General features: G+C 42.0%; 1 protein-coding gene across 2 annotated transcripts in view; it reads right to left on the bottom strand.

The window, feature by feature from the left end:
• Nucleotides 1-15,293: 15,293 nt before the first annotated feature.
• NAV3 (neuron navigator 3) overlaps nt 15,294-23,395 on the bottom strand; it is a gene marked incomplete at its 5' end in the record, with an annotated part of 275,201 nt that continues 267,099 nt past the window's right edge. For both annotated transcript variants that reach the window (XM_082492447.1, XM_082492448.1), the window contains 5 exons: nt 15,294-15,850; nt 18,019-18,222; nt 21,258-21,376; nt 22,043-22,239; nt 22,674-22,745. In XM_082492447.1, coding sequence (XP_082348573.1) covers nt 15,731-15,850; nt 18,019-18,222; nt 21,258-21,376; nt 22,043-22,239; nt 22,674-22,745 — 712 coding nt within the window. In that variant the 3' untranslated portion in view covers nt 15,294-15,730. The remainder of the gene's footprint in view (nt 15,851-18,018; nt 18,223-21,257; nt 21,377-22,042; nt 22,240-22,673; nt 22,746-23,395) is intronic.

Genomic DNA, 23,395 nt, shown 5'->3' with positions numbered 1-23,395 from the left:
GTTCCAAAGCTCAGACTTCAAGATGGAGGCTTATAAACTAGAAGTGGGTCAGAGAAGAAACATGAGATGGTTTAAAGGAGTAAAAAAAAACCAGTTTTTGAAAAAGATCCTGAGAATTTATTCAATGAGCAAGATAAGAGATGGCATAGTCACAATTTGTGAGTACGTGCTTGAGAAAGAGACTTTTGAGAAGTGAAAGCTCTTCTGCAGAGTGGGCAGAATGCCTAAATGGGTCCAGTAACTGATAACTGTTCTTTAAAGGCATGAGCTTGGGTCAAGCACAAATAAATGTCCACCACAGTTTTGTTGTTACCATCTACTTGAGAAACTTTTAACAAGCCAGAGTCAGCATGCAGTCGGTTCTGCTTGCACTCTCTCCATAGCCATGCTGAACAAACTGTTAGAATAAAATCTCAGATACTTAGCCTGGACACAAGACTTTTGGCTGATCTTGCTATCCAGAAGGACAACAGGGAGTCCAAAGTTAGTTTCTGTGTCTAATTAAGGTGAACTGCTGTAGTATTACATGTACAAAGTCATAGCGAATCTGATTTTCTGTGATAACAGCTAAACGAAGTTGAAGACTGTGTCTAAAACCACCTGCTGTGCCAAGGAATGTGCATTTCTGCTGCCAAAGTCTACCCAGTCGAGCACTACACAAAGGCACCAGGGGAAAACAGGTGGTGTGAGTCCTGGCTGCCTTTCTGTTATCAATGTTGGACTAAATTTTTTTTCCCCTCCTTTAAATCAACTGTGCCACAAAAGCAAAAGTATCGTGTCACAGCAACAGGAGATTTGATCGTCTTTAGCTATCCATCTTCTGGTGAGCTGTGTGGAGGCGATGAAGAGGGGAGGAGACCACCTCCACCGAGACACCAGTTCTCCCAGAGAGCACGTGATCCAGGAGCAGCAGGTGGAGACACATGCAGGCTTTGCCTTCCTTCACGTGCCAGGCAGCATCCCGGGGCTGTGTAAAAGCTGTGCTTTGCTATGCTTTCCGGAGTAACAGTAAAACCTACAGTTTCCACGTCTAGCTTTGCCCTTTCTTGCCATGGGTAGACCAGTCATTTTCAGCCAGAACCAATAAAAGGACATAGAGGCCAATACTCTGCTAAATGTCTACTGCTGGTGTTCATGTGGTGGGGACTGTGACGATCATGTTTCAGCAGTTCATAATAACCGTACCTGGGCCTACTGCAATTGGCAACCTCCTTTTTTTCTGACACCTTACTGTTTCTTTATCCTAACCCTTGGATGCTTGTGGCGGAGTTCCTTTGCCCAGCTGTGTTTGTGTAACACATCCTGCCTATCAACAGCGTCAGGTTGTTAACTCGTAATTGGATTCACTGGTTGTCCTTCCCCACTTGTAGTATAGGAACAGGAAATTAAAAGCGTTAATTTTTTGTTCTCTATTATTGTTCGCAGCTTATGATATGCCTATGCCCTTTTACTGATCTTTTCTTCCCCAAGAACTCCCTGGCTATCTCACCTCCACCCACATACCATTAATCGCTTTCTTCTTCTACTATCCTTTTTGAATTGGGATCATCATCATACCAGCTGAATGCAAAGCTGCAAAGTATTTATTCATATAATACCCCGAGTGTTATTTTCAATTCCGTTCTTCAGATCTCCCAACGATACATATGCCTTTTGAATCACCACTGTGAAGTAAGCAGAGGTTCTTCACAGATGGCCAAGTGTTTACAATTAATTGAGAACCTAGCAAGTGTATGAATAATTCCACGTGCTTATTAAAAGCTGAATTACTTACATTTGCTAATGCATTTTTCATTTGCCATTATGTACACTTTCTTTTTTCTTTTTTTTTTAAACCCTCCGACGATCTTGTCCCCTCCATAGTCTTGAGGGGACCATGTCCAGACATTACAGTAATGCTGTTACCCGCGATTGTTGACATAGAATCATGGAATCATTTAGGTTGGAAAAAACCTTTAAGATCATCAAGTCCAACTGTAAACCTAACACTGCCTAGTCCACCGCTAAACCATGCCCCAAAGTGCCACATCTACACATCCTTTAAATACCTCCAGGGATGGTGACTCAGCCACTTCCCTGGGCAGCCTGTTCCAATGCTTTTTCCTAATATCCAATCTAAGCCTCCCCTGGTGCAACTTGAGGCCGCTTCCTCTTGTCCTATCACTTGTTACTTGGGAGAAGAGACTGACTCCCACCTCACTACAACATTCTTTCAGGTAGCTGTAGAGAGCAATAAGCTCAGCCTCCTTTTCTCCAGACTAAACAACCCCAGTTCCCTCAGCCGCTTCTCATAAGACTTGTTGTCTAGACGCCTCACCAGCTTTGTTGCTCTTCTCTGGACATGCTCCAGAATCTCAATGTCTTTCTCGTAGTGAGGGGCCCAAAACTGAACACAGTATTCGAGGTGCAGCCTCATCAGTGCCCAGTACAGGGGGACCATCACTTCCCTAGTCCTGCTGGCCACACTATACCTGATACAAACCAGTGTGCTATTGGCCTTCTTGGCCACCTGGGCACACATCTCAAGTTCAACCTGTTTCCAGGTCATTAATAATCATAATAAGCGGTGATAGTCCTAGAAGCTGCTCCTCCTAGATGCAGAGCATGTGAGCCTATAAAGCTGTCAGGCTCTCATCTATTGTAGTCACTAAATTTAACTGTAAACTCTTAAAGTTGAAAATTTCCGTTAGAGGTTCACTCATCCATCTCACACACCTTTAAATAATCAGGGAGTATCAATAGCTCTGACCTTGGGGAGCAATTAGTAAGTCTTGCAATAAAGCTGAAAATTTGGTAAAGAAAAGAGAGTGCCTGAGCTGCAGATGGTGGATTACAGCAAAGGGCAGATGCTTTTGTTCAGAAGATGGGAAGATTGTCTGCGAATTCTTCTTACTGGACAGTGGTGAAGAGATATTGAAAAGCAGCATACACAGGAGCTGCTGCTGCTCCCACTTGTTCTCTTAACAGGAGAATTTCAGTTGGCTGCAGCCAGCTGCAGTGTTTCGTTTTGCTGAATTAAAGGCACTTTTAAGGGGCCAGACTTGGTTCCTTGGTCTCTTTCCTGATCCTTCTTTCCTAGAATCACAGAATAACTGAGGTTGGAATTGACTTCTGAAGTTGATGTTGTCCGATCCCTTCCTCAAAGCAGATCTAACTTAGCAGTTGGAGCAGGTTGCTCATCATCATATCTTTTCAAGTTTTGAACATCTCCAAGGATGGAAGTCCCATGGCATCTCTTAGCAAGCTCTTGCAGTGTTTCACCACCCTCATTTTCCTCCCTACTCAGCTTCCTCACCCTACAATTTACCACTTTAGGTGGGAAGAGGACACATGAAAACCATCATTTTGTGCCCTTGCTCAGTTTTTAATTCTAAAGATAGAAAAGAATGTAAAATATCTGGACAATTGAGACCAGTTCTGTAATAGCAAGTATTTCAGATTTCTCTAAACTATTCTCTCAAAAAACCTTCCTCTGCTACTAATAACCTCTGTTTCTCAGCTGCAGTGAGAGAACTAGACCCAGACAGGTTCCAGCTGTGCCTCCTGGGAACAACAAAGCAGAGACCACTTACCTCTCCACACCATTTGAAATAAGAAGGGTGTGATGGAAAAAGCAGTACAGAAACACTCCCTAGCTTTTAGATAAGGACTGCAGCTCCCACACTCTGCTTCTGCTTCTGTAGGCTCTCCCTTTCCTTCTGCCCTGCAGATAATTGCTGTTACTGTCCTGGCTGTGGCCTTCTTACGTGGTAGTTCTTTGGCTGTCACATAAACCTCATGGTGTCAAGTCTAGCCCTTGACATGCCTGCTCTAGACAGGGCTAGAATATATCATTTTAGAAAATATATTGATGTTATGTCCTCAAAAGTCACCTACTTTAACCTTCCAAGGAGCTGTCTTTTTTAGGAACATTGGGAAGAAAGGAAGAAATCCTTCTCTGAAGGAACACACTTTTCCCTCCGTATTCAACTGCGTGGCATCCCTAGCACATGAATAAATAACTTGACACTGTTCAAGTTTCTCCACGTGGAAGCAGATATGGTTTGTCTGCAGCTCCTTTCTCCTTTTATTTATTTATTTATTTATTTATTTATTCTGTTTTTTTAAGGCCACACGGGTACCTAAAATCTACAGGTTTCCTGCTGTGGCCTACGCAAAACCTGTCCCTTTCTACCTTCTGTAAGCAATAGGCAGAAGAGGGCTGCGTAGCCACCCTTGGGATGTGCTAGCCTTCTTGGATGGGTAAGAGGAAACGACGACAACAATTTGTGTTAAGTATCTAACCCTGGCTGATGCGCTCCAGCAGCCCGGGGGGGTTGCTCAGTATCTGGGCACTGCTCTTGGCTCAGAGCAACCTACAGCCTACTCCAGACAGCAGAAATGGATGGAGGGACTGGCTGTGGGTCTGAGACAAGTTATTGTCTTTGCGTAGGAAAACATATTTCCCTAGGTAGGATTCCTACCAGGACAGATGAACGGAGTAGGAAAAAAGCACAGCTTTATTTTCTTTGGTTTTTCTTTGCTTGTTTGGGGTTTGGGTTTTTTGTTTTTAGGGTTTTTGTTTGTTTTTCTTTTTTGGGGGGGTGGGTGGGGTTTTTTGTTTGGTTTTTTTTTGTTGTTGTTGGTTTTTTTTTTTTTTGAGTAGCTATTGCATTAATGATCAGAGACCCCTTTTTTTTTTTCTAATTAAGAAGAATAAGCTGATGGTCTGGATTCGTGTGCAACCGTATGTGAACAACACATACAGCTCATCTTTTGTCACAGGTAATTATATCATTGCCACAAATACCATCTCATACTTGGATGTGATCAAAGCACTGATGAAAAGTGGCAGGCTGAAGTGGAACACAAATTACAGTTGGCAGAGAGAGTGGAGGGTAAGGGCAGGGCAATGGTTATTCCTGCTTTTTACACCTGTCAGGTGAACTAAGGCCTTGTGATATATCTGAGCATGAAGTCCACAGTGCTAGAAAACCCCCGGCAACGTGGAGCACTATAGCTACCTTTGACAGCAAGCCGGGATGCTGCATATGTAGCCAGCCTCTCTCTCAGCTGCATAGAGGCTTGCCGTAGCATTTAGAAGAAAGCTAAACACACTGATTTAATCAAAATGCTCGGGAAGCTGTGTCCAAGCCATATTAAAAAAAGCAACTCTGTACGTCTGAGAGGAAGACTGTTCTCAATATCTGTGCGTTTGGTGCACGGGACCTCTGTGAACAGGGTGGGTCCTGCCCGTGCAAGCCCTGGTGGGAGCCTCAGACTGCGATGGAGCTCCTCGCTTACTGCTGCCTGAGCCCAACCTGTCACCTCTTCGGTCTCACAGCAGCACATGTACTTAAAGAAAGACAAATGAACTTGTCTTCAGAAAACAAAACGTTCTTCTGCCCCTGCTGCTCCCCGTGGGGGAAGGATTACCGTACAAACAGGACATAATAGATGTTTATCATTATACATAAGTGCTCGGGTCCTCTCAAAATAGCATCAGAAAAACATATAGATTAAAACACAAAATAGCCTTCTCAATTCCCTGATTGCTTCCACCATATGATTGCCCCTCTGCTCTTTCGTCCCTCACCTCCCCTGCATCTCCCATGGCAAAGTGAAATCCTGCTGGCCACCCAGCACAAACGCTGTCAGCTCGCTCTCACCTTCTTCAGCCCTCTGCTCCATCTCCAGAGGGGACATTGTAGGGAAGTTGGTAGCAGTGACGTGCAATGGTGTTACCCTGCCACAGCACTGCTTAAAGTGCCTTTGTTGAGTTGACTCAAAAGGAAACACTTGCTTTGGGTTGCCCATGAAATGTTCAGGTAAAGTCTAGCTAACTCTAATATTTCTTTAGCTGTACCACTTCATCACTCACGTTGCGTGAAACGCTTACAGGTCTGTATTTCTAAGCATAACACTCCGCATGGCTTCAGGGAGGATTTTTCAGGGGGAAGGAGGAGTTGTTTCCCACCCAACTATTGCTTTGCACCTCACGCCCCTCAAAGTAAATGGAAATTGTTGCAGCCATCTCAGGAATGCTGCTGCTGCCATCTCCTGAGAAAAGCTAGGCTGAGCATGTTTAATGGAGTTACAGAAGCTGCTGCTGCTACCAGAGCGTCTGTCTAATCATGTCCTGATAAAATGGAGTCTTTTGGCTGGACTAGACTAGTCCGTAAACAAGCTATATCTAAGAGTACTGTTATCAAACTAAAAATACAGCATCCAAAAATATATGTCTAGCAGTTGCCTGGAAATCTCATTTGCAGACATAATATTAGATCACAGTATAGGAGGTGATTAATCTTCTCTGCTTCCCAAAGGCACACAGGAAATCCCTGCTCTGCTGAGCCACGGAGGCCTCCAAGTCCAGCTAACTGGAAAGCTGAAATTTGGAGTTCAGAGACATAAATGCTGTTGGGACTCTAAGCTGAAATACTTACCCTTGTCACATTTAACCCTAAGCACAGACATTTTGAGGAAAACTGTCACAAACTACCATAAATTTATAAGGAATTTATAAGGAATAACTACAAAGTCTACTCAAGTAGTCTTAAGTCACTATTGAAAATACAATTCAGGCTCCTTAGTCACTTGCATAACATCAACAACCCCATGAAATCCACTTTCCTAAAGTCCCCAAATCCAATATTTTATCTTTTTTTGCTCCCTTTTTCCTTAAGTGAACATATGATTGTGTACGTTCTCACAGGCAACAAAATGTTTTGTATTTTCTAGAAACAGTTATGTGAGTCTAAAAGGCTTTCTCAACATCTTCTTTTTTGGTTATTGAAAGCAGTGTCTTACATGATAACAGCTCAAAAAGTGTTCTGCGTTGTATCCATCTCCCTCCCAAATAAAAGACGATAGATAATGGGAATGTCAATCAGTTCTAGGGCTTTCTTCATTAGCAGCATCTTGAGGCACAGGTCTATGCATGAAGCTGTGCTATATTGTCATCTGCACCCCGCTGTCGTCAATAAGTTTTCTTTCCCATTCATTCCTTAGCAATAATGCTCATCCTGACCTTTGTAAAGTATTTCGAGATGATGCTTCAAAAGCACTAAGCAAGTACTAAACAATATTATCTGATTATTGTTACTCCAGTGACAGCTATGGAAAAATGTTTTCTGTGTTTGCCCAGAGCTAATGACTACTTAACAAATATCACTATAGTAACACGACTATTTCTAATTTTCTTCCAAATTGCCAATGAGGTTTTGCTTCACTTTCAAGATGAGATGTTTCTGCTTGTTCTTTCTAAAACTGAATCGAAATTTCCCTGGTTTTTTTTACAGTGAAAATTCACCTTTCTTGGTGACAGAAGCGGCAGTGCAGATATCCTTCTTTTCCTCTGGCAAGCAATAAAGCAAGAGAATAAAACTCCTTTGAACAGACCCACTCTGAGAGCTGAAGAAGGGTTTTGGAGCCTCTGCTCCCACTTTCCTATATCCTAGCTGACTGTGTTTCCCATCTCATATCCCACAGGGTCTTCCTCTAGCTAGTTACTTTTGGCAGAGCACTAAAAAAAAAAAAAAACAACAGAGAAAGGTTGTTTTTTTAACTTAATATTTCTCAGTCAGCAGAGAGGGTGGTATATGGCAAGGGACAGGAGCACTGAGGAGCCGTGACCTCGCAAGTCATTCAGCTTTTTCACTGCAAACATATTGCCACGGGTAAGGTACGGGGCTTCTTCCCAGAGCCTGCTGTCCTCTCCTGCTGCTGCAACGGGTCTTTCCACGGGGCTGGCGGAGCGGCCAGTGCTCGGGCAGCGACCAGGAGGGGATGTCGCTGGCTGGATCGCTGTCGCCGCACGCTGCTCAGCTGTGACAGCATATGCTCGGCCTTCAGAGCCAGAAAGGGACACGAATGCTGTGTCCTTGCACGCTCCGAGCAGCAAGCAGCCTTCTGGGGAGTGAGGAGATGGATAAGTGAAACGCGCCAGGGAGAGGAGGGGAGCCAGACCGAGCGTCAAGGGGAACAGCAGTGAGAAGAGGAGCAGGTCCAGGACAGGCAAAAGAGGGAGAAGGGATGTGCTAAATGGCAGAAGGGCAGGGAGGGGAGAGGGCAAAACGTGGAGGGAGAGAAAAGACCTGTGATGGTGCCAGGAGCTATATTCTTATCTAAAAAGGATCCAAGAAAAAAAAAAAAAAAGAAAAGGCTAAAACGCAAGTGGTTGGAGTTCTCTGAGCCCGTGCCTTCCCTGCTTTGGGAATGGCAGTTCCCAGAACAAGCTGCAATGTCTGCCTCGGCCCAGCAAACCCGACCCCACTCTGCAGCTAACATTGCCGCTGCAGCCTAAACAAACTGTTAAGGAACTTGTGTTAATACCAGAAAGCTGGTTTCATATAGAAATGACCTTTACAGGAAATTCCTCTGTGTGCGTGCCTGTGTGTGTCCGGAATAATTTCAGTAAAAGTTCATCTGAAAAATTCCACTAGAGAGAAACGCGCCATGCTTTCGTTCCAGAAAGTAGAAGTGGTTTGGCTCATATTGTCTGGAACCGATCAGAGCAACCCTCTGCTTTGTCCCCTGCCCCTTCCTCACATCCTAACGGTTTTTAGACCATCTTCGGCTTTAGGAGGTCTTCCTCCGTGGGAGCTGAGGGTAGCGTGGGTATTTCCCTAGCATCAGAGGGATGCCAGGAAACCCTACCCACTCAGGGCTGCCGGGGCAGACAGGAGCTGAAGCCCTGCCACAAACCTTTTTGGCTTTGCAGCAAGAAGCTTCACGCTGTGGGTCCCGAACAAAACTTCACCAGAGCTGTGGACCTTTGTAATCCCGCTTCTGAAGCAGCTGCCTGGTCAGCTGGCAGGAAACAAGGCCAAAAATATCATCTGCGTGTGGTACATCCAGAGTTTATTTACTCTGATATTCTTTGGTGCATCATTTTGGCTTCAAAGGACGGCCTTGTTAGTTGGAAACTTCCTGACCAGCTGTGGTTTGATATTCAGCAGGTCTGCTAACAAAACTGAGGGGAGAGAATCAGCAGCAAGAAGATTTTCTTTTGTGAACATGAATAGGCAAACGAACCAGAAACCCCGTTTTCTTTTTATCCTGCTCACCCAGAGGAAGGACAAGAACAGGACTCAGCGTTCTTGAGCAAGCGTGGAGGTTTCTGTGGGTGTAGGTATAATTTCTGCTCACCATAGTATGTCCATGATCGTTAAGCAGAGAGTTTCAACATAACATGATGATGATTTAAGCATGGATATTTGTTCTAAGGTTCATATGGAGTTTCAGTCCTATATTTTATATTTTGATTATTGCATAGTTCAGAAACCCCACAAACATCTTCACACCTGGTAAGATAATGTTATGATTAACTATGAAGGTTACCTGTCTGATTGTGATATACAGCAAGGGATGGTACCAGCTGAATGTTACTGACATCTTTCCTGTCTGAAAGATTTCTTCCAGCATGCCCTGTAACATATGCTACAGCTTATGTCTCTCCCTCCAGGTGGAGCAACTTCTCTATTGTCCAGCAGCTACAAGTAGGCACTTAGGTGTTGTCGCTAGTAGCTGCTCCGCCCCAGAAAAGGAGGAAGCCTCCCTCCATTCTGATTAGCTACATGGTCTGAAGGTTTTATTCAACTTCAGAGAATGTTACAACAGGCAACGTGGCATCCTACTGAATGCTGTGTCCAAGCGCGTGATTCCATTATAATTCTTGAGTGTAATATTCGGCACAGTTGCTACAAACAACATTCAGCTGAATCTCACAGTGGTTAGTTGACCATCTTATCCTCTAAAGACAGTGGTTTATGGAAGAAAGAATTGCAGGCATTGAAGTCTAAATTAGGAAAGCACTTCACACGCTTAACACTATATTCAGGGCAGAAATTAAAGAACATCCCTTGCTTGGAACACATGGTGAGACTAAGCGTGTTCTTCAATGTCAGAGACCCTTAAGCTAGAGATGAAATTTACTGTGTGTGGATGTAGTTTGTTAAATAGGCTGGTAGTCTGAAACAAGGTATTAACCAGCCCTCAAACAAGCAGTATAATTTTACACTTGGATAGATAATTTGTTTTTACAAGAAAACTATTTCTAAAGTATTTGAGACACATTGGCACTACAAAAGCTGTAATACAAAGACATTAAGTAATAATGGCATTAATCACAGCAATTACTAATAAGACAATAACGTTTTCTTACATAGCTTTTAGATTACTTAGTTCAGTTAAGATGTAAGATTTTGCCTCCAGCGTGACCTTCCCCAGGCACAATCAAGAGTCAGTACCACTAGTCCCATACAGTGCCATTAGCTTGACCTGGATAAGCAGGGACAGGGTACACTAAAGATCAGGTCAGTTATATGAAGAGTGTGGTAATGATGGAGCTAAATTTTTCATTCTGCCACCCAATTATTTCTGGTAGCTCAGGGACTGCTGTATAGAAGACATATCTCTTCATTGTGTGTATCCCACACAGTGGAACAGCTAACCTGCATTAACAGTCACACTGAAGAGTCTTCTTTTCAGTCTGCCTATGTCTTTTAATTGCACTTGTAGAGTGCAGAACACGGGATTAGCTGGACGTATCTAAAGCGCATTGAATTATCAGTGCTAAAATAGAGTTCACGAGTTTAAATGACTTATTTCACTAAGTCCTTGGGGTTAGGTCATACAGCTAGTATGTGTTTTGTCTGCTTCTCTGTTCTTTCAGAGCCATGCATTTATGGCATGATAAAATGCTGGTTATGTGTCACCGTGTAAATGCTTTATTTTGTTATACAGCAGTTTTCAAGTGCCTCTTCTTTCAGCTTTGGCATTTAATTGTCAAGATGCATTTTTGTTTCCTAAATTATGTAATCTGATTTAATAAAAACTGCTTACAAAACAAGTAAATACACTGACAAAGGCAAAACGTTATTTCATTTATGAAATTTGGTACTAAAAGCAGGACTTTACTTCATTCAGTGTGCTCACTTGTTGCTATTTATCAACGTTTGATTAAGGTTGCAATTGAACAAAGAACAGTAAATGCAATTTAGTGTAGAAAGGCAAGGTCACATGGCCTGGGTCTTAGTTAATTTATCTTCCATGACAGATTCTATTTTCTCCTACGAGTATTATTACCCAGCAATACATTTCTCCCATGATAGTGCATCTGTAGCTCTTGCATTGCCAAACTTAGTGGTAGCGTTTAATTTGTGTGACATTATTCAGTTATCAAGAAAAAGTAGCACATGCTGAGCAGCACGGTGGCTATTTAACGATAGCATAAAAAATGAGCTCTTGTAAGCAAGAGCAATGTCTCAAGTACTTTGCTAAAACCACTTTTCTTTCAGAGGCTGCGCTATCCCATCGCTGTTCCTGTCCTGGGAACCTGGGCATTCAGCAGGCAGGTCTCCAGACGAAGGCTAACAGGTAGATATGCTGAGACAGTAGACACAGAATGAGTTTGACAATTACATTTCATATCTTTTCCCTTAAGTAACGGCAGCTGGATAATGTGCAAAGGCCGCAGCACTGAATTACAGGAAAGCCACACTGAGATCGCTCAAGTCATCTAGTCTATTCCCCTTTCTGTGTAAGATCAGCTCTACATATGTAATTTTCAACAGAAACTAATCTAATCCATCCTTGGAGACCTAGAGTGATGGAGAAGCCATGTAACTCATCATATATTTCCTATAATATTATACACACATGGCTTTGTATGACATTCTGATATTCATACCCATGTTAAGTGGAATATAAATATACCCATGACATAAGCGACCCAACAACGTAGCTGTAAAAGAGAAATCTTCATGGAGGGTCCTAGCAGGATTCAACAGGGGTTTGTTCTTGACAAAACATCGCTTACTACCTTTACCTACAAACTGCAAGACAAAGTCAGATGATGGTTAGCAGTTTTTGGAAGTCAGGGAAGTCGGTGGAGTGGTAAATTAGACAGATGCTGATTGTAGAGGGGGATCTGAATCATGTGGTAGGGTGGGCAGATTTGAATATCCTGTTTTAATACAGATAAATTTGCAATCGTACATCTAAGGAACAAAGAGCATAGCTTATACAGACAGGATTGGACAAAGTATTTCAAAATGATGCAACATGAAAAGAAGTCAGGATCTTGGTAGATAATTAACTGAACATGAGCCTGCAGTAGGATGATGCAATTAGAGAGTGAATGTCAGCCCCGAAGCCTGAGCAGGGAAAATATGAAGTGGGAGTAGGAAGGTGATATTAGATCTGTTTATAGCAAAAGTAAAATCATCACAGGAATACCGTGTGCAGTTTTCATGCCCACACTTCAGAAAGGACTCTGACAAATCAAAAGGTAGTCAGAAAGTCCTGCAAAACACGTGTTGAGGTCTGAAAGGCATGCCTTATCATGAAAAGCTAAGAATGAGCAAGCTGCTTGTCTTATCAACAAAAAAAAGCAAGGAAGACTATGACTTAAATGTAAAAGATGGTTTTGATTGCGGTCGGCTTTTTAGTGTAGGAGGAAAAGGCATAACAAAAGAGAATTTGGGGTATTTTTCTCTTGAAAAGAAAGAGATATGCAAGATCTAACTGCAAATAAAACCCTCAAAAACCAAAGCAACCCAGTGAATAATTAGCCACACTGACAACGAGGTGCTAGACCCTCTACTCCACACTGCTATGTCTAAAGGTCTTTCCAGGGATGTGACAATTTCAGGAGAAATTAAAGACCCGCTGCTGAGACTTATAGCTGGGGCGCTGCGCCTTGCAGGATCACAATGATCTCTTCCGGCCTCCAAGTCTGTGATTAGCTGACCAACATAATTCTACTTTCTTTCTTTGAATTTTATTAAATCATATTGATGTATACCTGCTGAGGAAGCAGCCCTAAGCCCTTCAAGTTGTAAAATAAGGCATAATACTGCACCAGTTTTGTACAGGTTTACCACCACTGAAATCAATAACCTTGTATTTGAAGATAATCTTGAGAATGGGGAGACTGTAAAGTTGTTTCTAAACAGTACAACCTGTTCCCACCATGGAAGGAGCAATTTAAAAATCATACCGAATCACTGGAACTAGAAACAGTACTTAATTTTGTTTCTACAGAGATTAGTTCTGCTGAATACAGAAAATTACACCCTTCAGTTTGTCACGTTGTTTATATGTTTTTATATTTGAAATAATATCTAACCGTAAAGTGGTCCTGACTGCAAAAACACCAGACTGTGTTTTCAATAAATAATTCCACTTTAATGGCAAAGTAATAATTTAGACAGATACAGTGCGCACACCTGCAAAAAAATATACGCAAGCTGGTTTACAAGCTAGAGGAACAATAAACCAATAGAAAATACATCATCCAGTTAAGTCCGATGACACCAAATACTTATTATTAGGGCTTTACAAAGACTACAAAACTTTTCAGATGATTTATTTCACTGTTTCTGTCTATTTACATGATATGTTACATCAAAAATGTACAAAATATAAAATGTGTACAGACAAATGTTTCACAAACAATTTCTGAGTTGTAAACTAGGTGGACTCACTGAGATGTATTGCAGGAAGTTTTGTATATGTGATGTTGTGTGTTTGTGTGTTAAATATGGCAGGAAAAGATTTGCAGGTTTGCTCAGAGCACAGGTACAGGAAAGAGCAGCTTTCCTTTAGTTCTTTGAGTCAGTCAAGGTGTACGTGCTGACATTTTGCATCAGAAACGGATCCAGATTTGGGGGCATGATGTTGGTCTGACTGAATCCTACATGCGTAAACTCGGTTAGAGTTTTATTAGGGCAATAGCACCGTGTAGGGACCTCGAGATTCAGCGATGCAGCTCAGTGCCATTTGGAAACTGCATTGATTTATCTTTGTTTTACAGCGAGTGACCACAGGGTGGCCACAGAGAGTTAATAGCACCAAATACACATCCTGAAGGTAACATCCATGGAGGTGTACAGTACACGTCTACACAATGCCAAAGCCCTTAGATACCTTCTTGTTTATATGCACCTATTTTAACCGGACGCCTCTGGCAGTAAAAGAGCGTTTCCAGTTATTCTGAGCAGTTTGAATGCAATCTGGTTGTAGCCTGCCGTGACGTATGCACTTAATACATTTTCAGATTTTCCCCCCCCATGACGTATTGGCTTCGTATAGATATTGAAACATGCTGACTGTAGCATTGATAGCTCCTGCATAGTCATAACAACTGTAAGTACAGGACAAACACACCAGGTAATAACAGCTTTTAAGGTTTGCATTCTGTATTTGTTTGCAACATACAGGAAATCTCAGCAAGTGAAACATCTCTTAACACCAACAGAATAAAATACAATTTTGTTTGTTTGTTTGTTTTCGATTTGATTTGTGCAAGGCTTTTTTTTTTTTTTTTTTTTTTTTTTTAATATTTACAATACCCACCCAGTAGACTGTGCAAAACCAACCCACTTTTACAGTATAAACTCTTCCTCTTCCACAGTGGACATCACTGCTTCAGTGTTCTTTTATGCTGAATTCTTCATGTACAACAATAGCAATCAAAACAACATGCTAAAACTAGAAAAAGGAAAAAAAAAACCCATATATTTGTGCTCATGCTGCATCAAGTGCATCCAGCTCTGCTGGATAAGAATTCAAAACATCTATCCTCCAAAAACTCCATTCCATGGGACCAAATGGATTTGAGCCGATTTTCTCAGCATTTAGGTGGCAGTGGAAGTGGGTTTGGGTTCCTTGTGTATTTCTGAGGGTAGGCAGAGCAATCTATTCACAAGATAAAAATATTATATAGCAACTGTTCTTTCTCCTATCCATTACTTTAAAAAATCATGATATACAGTTATGAGGCTACTGTGTTAACTGACATTTTCTCATTAGTAAATGAAGAAAAAAACAGTGTAAATTACCAATGGTTTAGGAATTAAACCAACTGTAAAACTGTTCTAGAAATCTGTTTTAAGGCAGTGAGACAGCACCATAAGAAATGTTCCTTCTTTCACTGAAAAGGCTCAAACAAACGAAGCCCTAAAAAGCCTTTAATCAGTGTTGGTTAATAATTGGTATAAAACTGTTGTTAAGGAGTGGGCAGGTGGTTAAAAAAGACCTTTGTGGTAAAAACAACTTTATAAAATCTGTGACTCGTGTACTAAAAACTTGATGGAGCGCATCACCGTGACCATGGCAGTTAGAATTAAATTGGCACTTATCCAGCATATCACAGTCATGTTTTCTGGTGATTGCACAATACTGTTTGTGCTTTCTGAGTTACTATCATCATCTTTGACTCATTTTGGAATGGGCAGCAGCGTACAACACAAACACCACTGCAGTCCTGTGACCAGCACCATGCGGCACAACAGAGGTTAGAAGAGAATTAGAAGACCGCATTGTTCATGCAGCGCCTCAGGGTAAACTAAAGGAAAAAAACAGAAGAAGTTGCACTGTAAACTTGTACAGAGAAACAGAGACAGAGGGAGAGAGAGAGAAACGGAGAGACAGGAAGAGGAAAAGGGAAAAAAAAATTATTCCAGTTTGGCTAACACGTGTGCAATCTGCTTAGATGCCCTTGGTCTAGGGCCCTTTCCAGTTGACAAATGGAGTCTCACTTGGCTCCATAGGTATCGAAATGCCTTGAAATTAAACTAATTCAAGCTTTCCACTTCAATTTTTCTTCCTGACTTTGCAGAGTTAGGTCTCCTGCCTACCTACAACACACCATTCTCACTCAGGGACCTCGGCGTGCTGCTTTAATACTGGCAGTGGTCTAGTGGAAACAGATTTTACCATAATCCTCCACCAAGGTTTGTCCCTTTCAGAGAGTTGATTCAAGGGACGAATCCAAAATGTCATCATGGTGGCTGGTGCTATCGCTGTCACAGCTTTGTGCGCTCGAATAGTTGGCTGCCTCTTGAAGTCTCATTAGCATATTCATCTGAAAGAAGAAAGCAATGTTTACATAATCACGTCTCATTTAATGCTGCAGTGACCATGTTAAAATTTAATTAAGCTCCCTTGCTGTATGAGGTGTGCTGGTTTCTAGCTGAGGGGACCATGCAAAAGGATTTCAGAAAGGGTAGGGTGTCAGCGGCTCCTCCTGGCAGCCTTTTCATTGCCTGCTGGTCTTTAAATAGAAGTTTAAAGGTCCAAAGAGCCAGAGGGATACAATGGAGTTGCCTGATAACTCCCTTTAATTCAGGGGTGAGACCGGCTGCAGCTGCAACACGGGCAGGGGAAGGAAGCCATATCACAGCTGGACATCTGGGCCCGTATTTGGAGACAGTCAAGCTTCCAGTTAATTTTTGGATGGCGGAGACACACTATGTTGGAAAAGCAACTGAAAACATAATCACACCAGCATACCCCCTCTGCAAGAGAGAGAGGAGGAGGGCGCGAGAGAGGGGTGGACCGAGGCCAGCTGCTTCATAGAAGAGTCCCATCTGCTGTCGAGGGGCTGACCTCAGCAGGGGAGCAGCAACAGATCCTCCTACCCAGGAGAGGAGAGCCCCCACATAATTTGGGGATTGTTAGAACCTGAAGCCCATCTGAAAAATCATCAAAAAGCTGCATTAAGCCCCAGAAAATTACTTGGACGCTTGACACCTAACTCTGTGTAATGACCAGGATTTTATTTATAAAACATCCGCTTCTGCCAGCATTCTCAGGGCTGCAAGCAATGTTGACGTTGCTTTAGTGTTTTTCAAGGAACAAATACGCTGTCATTACAAAAAAGCAGGCAATGAAAAACCAAAGACAAAGAGGTATTCTTGTGTGGTTTTGTGTTAAACACCTTTTTCAAGCTTGCTCAGGAATCCTTGCATCTCTGTGGATCCAACCCGCACAGCTTGTAAAGTTTTCTCTAGGCATCGAACAGCATTTAATACTCTTTAATGCTATCGGGTAGCTTTTGCTGAAGGTTTAATAGGTATCCATGTTTGGGAATGCAGGATACACGCAGTGGGTGTTCCATACAGCCCGCGCGTGACATGTCCTGTTTCCACAAGTGCGGTGTCTGTCTCCCCGTGAGCCCCACCGCAGGCAGGGGCAAGCCCTCCGTTCACAAGTTTCAAGCTTCTGATATTTAGTCAGAGACGGATACTGCCCACAGTGTGCAGGGAGCGAGGGTGACGGGACACTGAGCTCGAGCTGCCCAAGTATTTTTGCCTTAGAGGAGATGATGCATACGTGCTGGAAGCCTCTGGCCAGTGCACTCACTGGCAGCCCAAATCACAGGGTCAAACGATCACCCCAAAGCTTATGGACTGGGAGACAGGGGATCACATGAGGTTTTTCTACCAAACGCTTCAGTGAGGCTGAGGAGTCATTTTCTTAGCACCGATAAGAGTTAAATGCATTCTCCTCTGAGAAATTCCCTTTTCCAAGGGCTGCCTGTATTCCTGAAGTAGTTCTCTAAAATGGTATTTTGAATTGTGATAAAGGCGGTCTGTAGAGAAAGCACTATGCAAGAATAGCAGTTCAATATATGCAATTTAATAGTTCGTTATCAGAGGCGGCAAGGTAAACCCAAATGTCTGGGATCATATTTAAATAAAACAATATATGGCATTGAGGGAAATCAACCTCTTATCTTTTAATGCCACCACACTTACATTGCTTTTACATTAAGACTGTTATACAGTCATCAGTTATCTTGCAATGTTTTGAGGGATGGGAGGATAGCTGTCTAATTTGCATTTCCATTAAATTCTCTGTGATAGACAAATTAGAAAATGCGAGTTTCTCACTCCCTCATTTGTAGAATGTAGATGAAGGACTGCCCAACCTGCAAAGGTGTTTTTAGAATAAACTGATTAATAAGTTCACGAAGAGTGGTACTCAAACATTATAATGATGAAGACTAGATACGTTTCTGGGCAGATGGGAAACGCAATCAATTTAGGAACATATTAATGTGATGGTGATACCTGCCCTCCTACTAGATTTTCTGTTTATTTTCAACCTTTTTAATCAATTATAGTAGGATTCACTTTAAAAGCCCATTTTGGAACAGATACACAGTAGGTTTTTACTGTAAGCGTACAATTTAACATGTGAGAGTAAAGCACATACTGAAAAGCCTTTCCCCCGAAGTTTAAATCTTACCAAGGGATCCCCCTCTGTATCAGTCTGTGGAACGTGCTTTGAGGTTGTTCCTTCCTTTGCTGACGCATAACCTTCATAACCAACATCTTCTGGTCTTAACTGAAGTAGCGATGGCCACTCATGCTGTAGAGATGCAGAGCTCCATGGATAGGTGTCAGCTACCCACTTGGAGGGATCCTCCCAGGGCGCCCTCTTACCGTACATCTATATTATAGATATAACACAGGTAAGTGTCCTACAGAGTTTTTAGTACCAGTGTTAACAGCAGACAAAAGTCAACAGAAACATCTAAACCCTTTCAGTAAGTCATTTGCTTTTGGGTGTGCTCAGCACTCGGATATGGTAAGACATTCAAAAGACCTCATCTCCATTAATGCCCCTTCAATACACAGAGTGGCTGCAAGTTAAAAAGCACTCCATAACTAGCAGTACTTGTAGGCAATAGCGGGAGCCACAAATTCTTGATACAACGTGAAGTGAGACCTTTAGGTAATTTGCTTAAGGTGTATTGGTGAAATTAACTCAGACCTATCTAAAGCATTAAAGTTAATTGGATTTTGTTTGAAGTGAATTAGGAAGTGCCAGTACAGATTGTTCTCTTCTCCTAGCAAAATGGGATGGAGAAGCAGACATCTGTCCACACCTTGAGATCCTTCACAAGGTTAAGATTAAGAAGGTTAAGAAATTCACAAAGGATAGGTTTTCCCTAATACGAGGCACAAAAATGGTTATGAATCTGGAAGGAGGACAGAGGAAGGAAGAATAAGATTATTGTAAGTTTAGGAGGTCTGGTAGCTTCCTCACTAAAATGCATCCTTCCCTACATTACTGTTCACGAGCAACATGTTAACAGAGAGCCCCACGGTTGCTGCTTTACAGATTTCCTTTAACTGTGACAATGGCACATTGGGATGGGGAGCCATTCGCCAGGGCTTTCTGTGATTTTTCCCAGCTCAAACAGTCTCAGGCAATCCAAGGAGCAGCATAATATTGGCAGGGCGTACACTCACGGAGCATTTAGATGGGCTGCGCTCCTAAAGGGAGTAAAACAGTGAAGGATTTTAGTGCTAAAGCCAGAGAGATGAGTTGCGCTTATCACTGCAACACCTGCTCCCAGGCACTTGCTGAATCCAGAGCTCCGGATTCGGCAGCCAAGTTCCCTATGTTATGTACAGAGATACTCAGACTCCTTCTGCCCTGAAGCTAGGCTGCTATAACAGGGAGCCGCCTAAATAAGCCAAGAGGAAATGTTTCTCAGGGAGGGAGCGGGCTAACTCCAGGCTGTAGGCAGTACTTCCCCTCATCTGAGATTAACAGTGATTAAGTCTTTTCTGGAATCTGGAGCAAGGCTTGTAAATTCCGTGCCTGACAAGTAAGTTTGCAAAGTAACAGGCTAGAACGGCATTTTCTACCCATCCCTGGTTCCAGAAACATCTAATTATATCATATAAAAGATTTCTGTCTATTATTAATAATGTTATTCTATGGAAGCCATCCAAAGCAGCTAAAAATTGGAACGGCTCATGAAGCAACATATTTTCTTCTATATGCTGCCATCTTCTGCTCCAGAATTGAAGTTTTCATTTCAGTAGGTACCCTGTATACTTGGGAAAATATGGGCATGAAGAATATCACTGCATTTTTATAGCTGGTCTAAACAAGCACTGTTAATCTCACCGTGGCTGTTCTATCAGATGTTTGGCCGTTTTTTGCAGAAGGCATAAACACTCTGTAATTCCCAGAGAGATAAGCAGTTTCAGGAAAGCGTGAGATATTCAACAGGCAAGATTCTAAACCTGCATCGCATCAGTATGTCACTATGTCAATACAAGGTGATAAAGAAACTGCAGCTGCTTACACAGTTCTTTGATTAGTCCATAGCAATCCCCTCTGCACTGTGCAGTAATTTCTTTCAGTGTCGCGTGTGGCAAAAAACTGCCTTTCCACAAAGTGTCTTTTCAGACAATATAGAATCGCAGTGCATAACAGGAAAAGGAAAAGGGAGAAAGCCAAATAAAGATTGAAGAAAAAAAATAAAAAAAAAAAAACAAGAAGAAAGGATTGATTTCAAGATTTAGGTTTGCTCCAAAGATGTGGAAATTGTAACCTATATGGGACAGCTTACAGTGCTTTCTACAGTAAATCTACTTGTAGCCTTCTTTCTATTAAAGTAGAAGAAATTTTAATTGTTCATTAACAAACAATAGAACTGCTGCTAACACCGAGCTCTAGAGAGAAGAGGATAGAGGGAACCGTGAAGCACTCTTGATGGCAGTTACCCAAAATGAGAATTACAGTCAGGAGCAAACCTTAGCCCATATAGAGAAAAGAAAAAAGGAGAAACAAAACTATAGGAAATATAAGCAGGGTTGCAAGATATAAGGGCAAAAAGGGACGGACCTTCACGTTCAGCAGGGCCGGAGTAAATTATCTCAATCTGGTTAGATAAGACCAGTAAACTTTTTTTTTTTTTTTTTTCTGAATGGTGAAAATATCCTCATTCAGAAGCTTTCCCCCACAAGCCTGTGTGCCTACATGTGTACATAGGTGGGAGAGGATTACAGCAACCAAAGCTATATTCTTGCCCCAGTATAAGGGCTATTAACTCTTCCACGCAGGGATATGCTGAGGCTGCCTTGGTTCAGGGAGGCAATCTGAGCTGCATTTAGCATTGCTGTGAACTCTTTAAAGAGTGGGAAAAAAGAACCTTCCTCCAGTCACAGAGAAGAAACCCTTTTCATAAAATACAAGATATGCTAGTGCTGGAGCAGACAAAGCCAAATTATAGAGCAGAGTAAGAACAGGTCAAAAGGAGTTCAAGGCTGATTTCTATAATCTCTCCACAGATTTTCTTCTTGCAAACGTAATAGCATTCATACTTGGATGCATTGGTTAAAAGTAGCTTGGAGAAATCCTATGAAACTAATTAAAAAAAAAATCTGCTGGGAAACAAATCACAGAATCACGGAATTTTCAGAGTTGGAAGGGACCTCTAGAGATCATCTAGTCCAGCTCTCCTGCTAAAGCAGGATTGCCCAGAGCACATTACTCAGGACCGCATCCAGGCGGGTCTTGAAACTCTCCAGAGAAGGGGACTCCACAACCCCCCCGGGCAGCCTGTGCCAGTGCTCTGTCACCCTCACCGTAAAGAAGTGTTTCCGTGTATTTGAACGGAACTTCCTGTGTTCTAACTTGTGCCCATTACCCCTCGTCCTGTCACTGGGAACCAAATGACATACCTGAAGTCCTTCTCTCACAGCTTCCAGAAGATAGGGCACCAGGGAATAGTTCCAGAGGTCTGTGAACCACACTCTAGAGCCATCAACATCCATAGGGCAAGGGAGGAAGAGGCGGGGACCTGAGAAGTCAAGTTGTGTTTTAAAAAAAGTAGAACTAGGGAACACATTAAAAATAATCTGCACAGAACTGAAAAAGTAACTCAAGGCAAACTCAAGGGAAGAGAGTACTAGTACAGGACTACCATAAGGGAGCCATAAGTCTCCTGCTATTAAAAATAAACTAATGTCACTTTATCCAATTCTAAGGCCTGATGAACACTTACAAGTTTTACAGGCAAAGCTATGTAAAAGGATGACTTCTTTGCTAACATAGCTACTCCAGTAAAAGACCTCAGGTACATGTATATCTCCCACCTGCTAGTTTGCTGAACTGACTGTCCAAGTGGTTTTATTGCTGTAATTATACTGCAGTGTGAAAGCAGGGAAAAAATTAAGCTTAGAAAAGTTGCTATCGAGGTAATTTTTTGTAAATTTTTATTTTTAAAATTGTGATAATTTACCTGAAAATCTTCAGCTATCAAGGCAGAAATACAAGGAAATACATACTCTCTCATTAAACTTTCAATTTTCATTTCAATCTTGCTGTCAACTAGACAAATTCCCCACACTGATGTTGTACTTCCCATTGAGAGATGACAACTTTTAGAAAGATGATATATTCTTCACAAATGCCTAAAATGCTCAGTCTGCATCCTTATTTCAAACCGCTTCACCAATGGACTCACCAATGGTTACATCTGAAGAGCTGTGTGTTTCTAGGAAGCTGTTGAGATGATGCCATGTTTTGGGGATCCAGTCAATGATTTTGATGAGATCATTATTGCGTATGTTCTTTTCTATTTCAGTCTCAATCAGTTTCCTTCTCAGATATCTGCCCAAGAAACCTTTAACAGGCTCGGTGTGATTAGCACACAGCACCCACCTGGGTAGAAGGGATAAATGTCAAGCAGCAATGAATAGCAAACACATCACTTCCTCTTAAACATACAGATGCAGGTAATGTAATAAGCTTCTGAGTCTCGTTAGTCAGCAAGCATAAAACTGCTCAAATAAAGCACATTATTGCCCACTGCTACAACACAATCATTACAGGTTGCAGCAGCAATTCAAGACACTGCTGAAGACAAATGGAATGCAAGAACGCAATCGTCTTTAGCAACCTGCTAGAGGTGCCAGAAAGTATCTTAATTCTTTCACCGTTCCCCAACACCATTCAGCAATCCATCAATACAGGAGAGACAGAGAAGCTAAAATACTTGGCTGTGATGAGACACAAGATCAATGTTTGTTGAAGAGCTGGGCTGAGAAGCAGGGAGCCGTGCAAACACGGCCACAGTAAATACAAAACGAATGTACCTGAAATTGTGATGCAGTTCCAGATTTGGTGAAGAAGAAACTCCCTGGTTCATGGTTCCAATAATATAGGGACTGAAAAGAGAAATGTATTAGGGTTTTTTGAGGAAGAATCCATTCAGATATTCAGAGAATATTTTTTCTTCTTATCTGTAAGAGTCTCTTGATGTATTGTAGTTTTAGATTTAAAATATTTCTGAGGCAGTCTTTTTTTAATGTCTATTCTTGTATGATTTCCCTCTCTGCACATTTGTAGTTTACTAGTACTCATCTGTAATAAAAAAATAAATGAGGTAAGCCTGTCCTCATACCTAATAATTTTGCAGTAGGCTTAGAGTTTTAATTTCAGAAGCCAGTGAATCTCATGAGTAACACATAGCATGCAGTGGTTTTATGAAGGGAAGTCCCCACGATGGCACTTTTACAAACAGAAGAAATAGCCAATTTTATAGGCCACTAAAAGTTCCAGAAAACATTTTTATTCTTGCTTGGCAACAAAGAACAGTCGGCAAACTTCATACTTTTGGTCTGCTACAGGAAAACTGTAGGAAGTGCAAGTCTGCCAGATACACAGCTGCTTCTGCATGGCATGGTTCGTGCATTCACACATATCCCAAATTCCACTATTATAAAGTGCATTTCTTACCCTCCTGTAAACTGTCCTCATGGTACTAATGAGCTTGTGTGATCTGACAGGGTCAAAGGGATAAGACCCTAATTCAGTC

The sequence above is a fragment of the Vanellus vanellus genome, assembly GCF_965231255.1.
Source record: "Vanellus vanellus genome assembly, chromosome: 1".
Lineage (NCBI taxonomy): Eukaryota > Metazoa > Chordata > Aves > Charadriiformes > Charadriidae > Vanellus > Vanellus vanellus.
The sequence above is the reverse complement of the archived record's forward strand: the minus strand, read 5'-3'. Positions and strand labels throughout refer to the sequence as shown.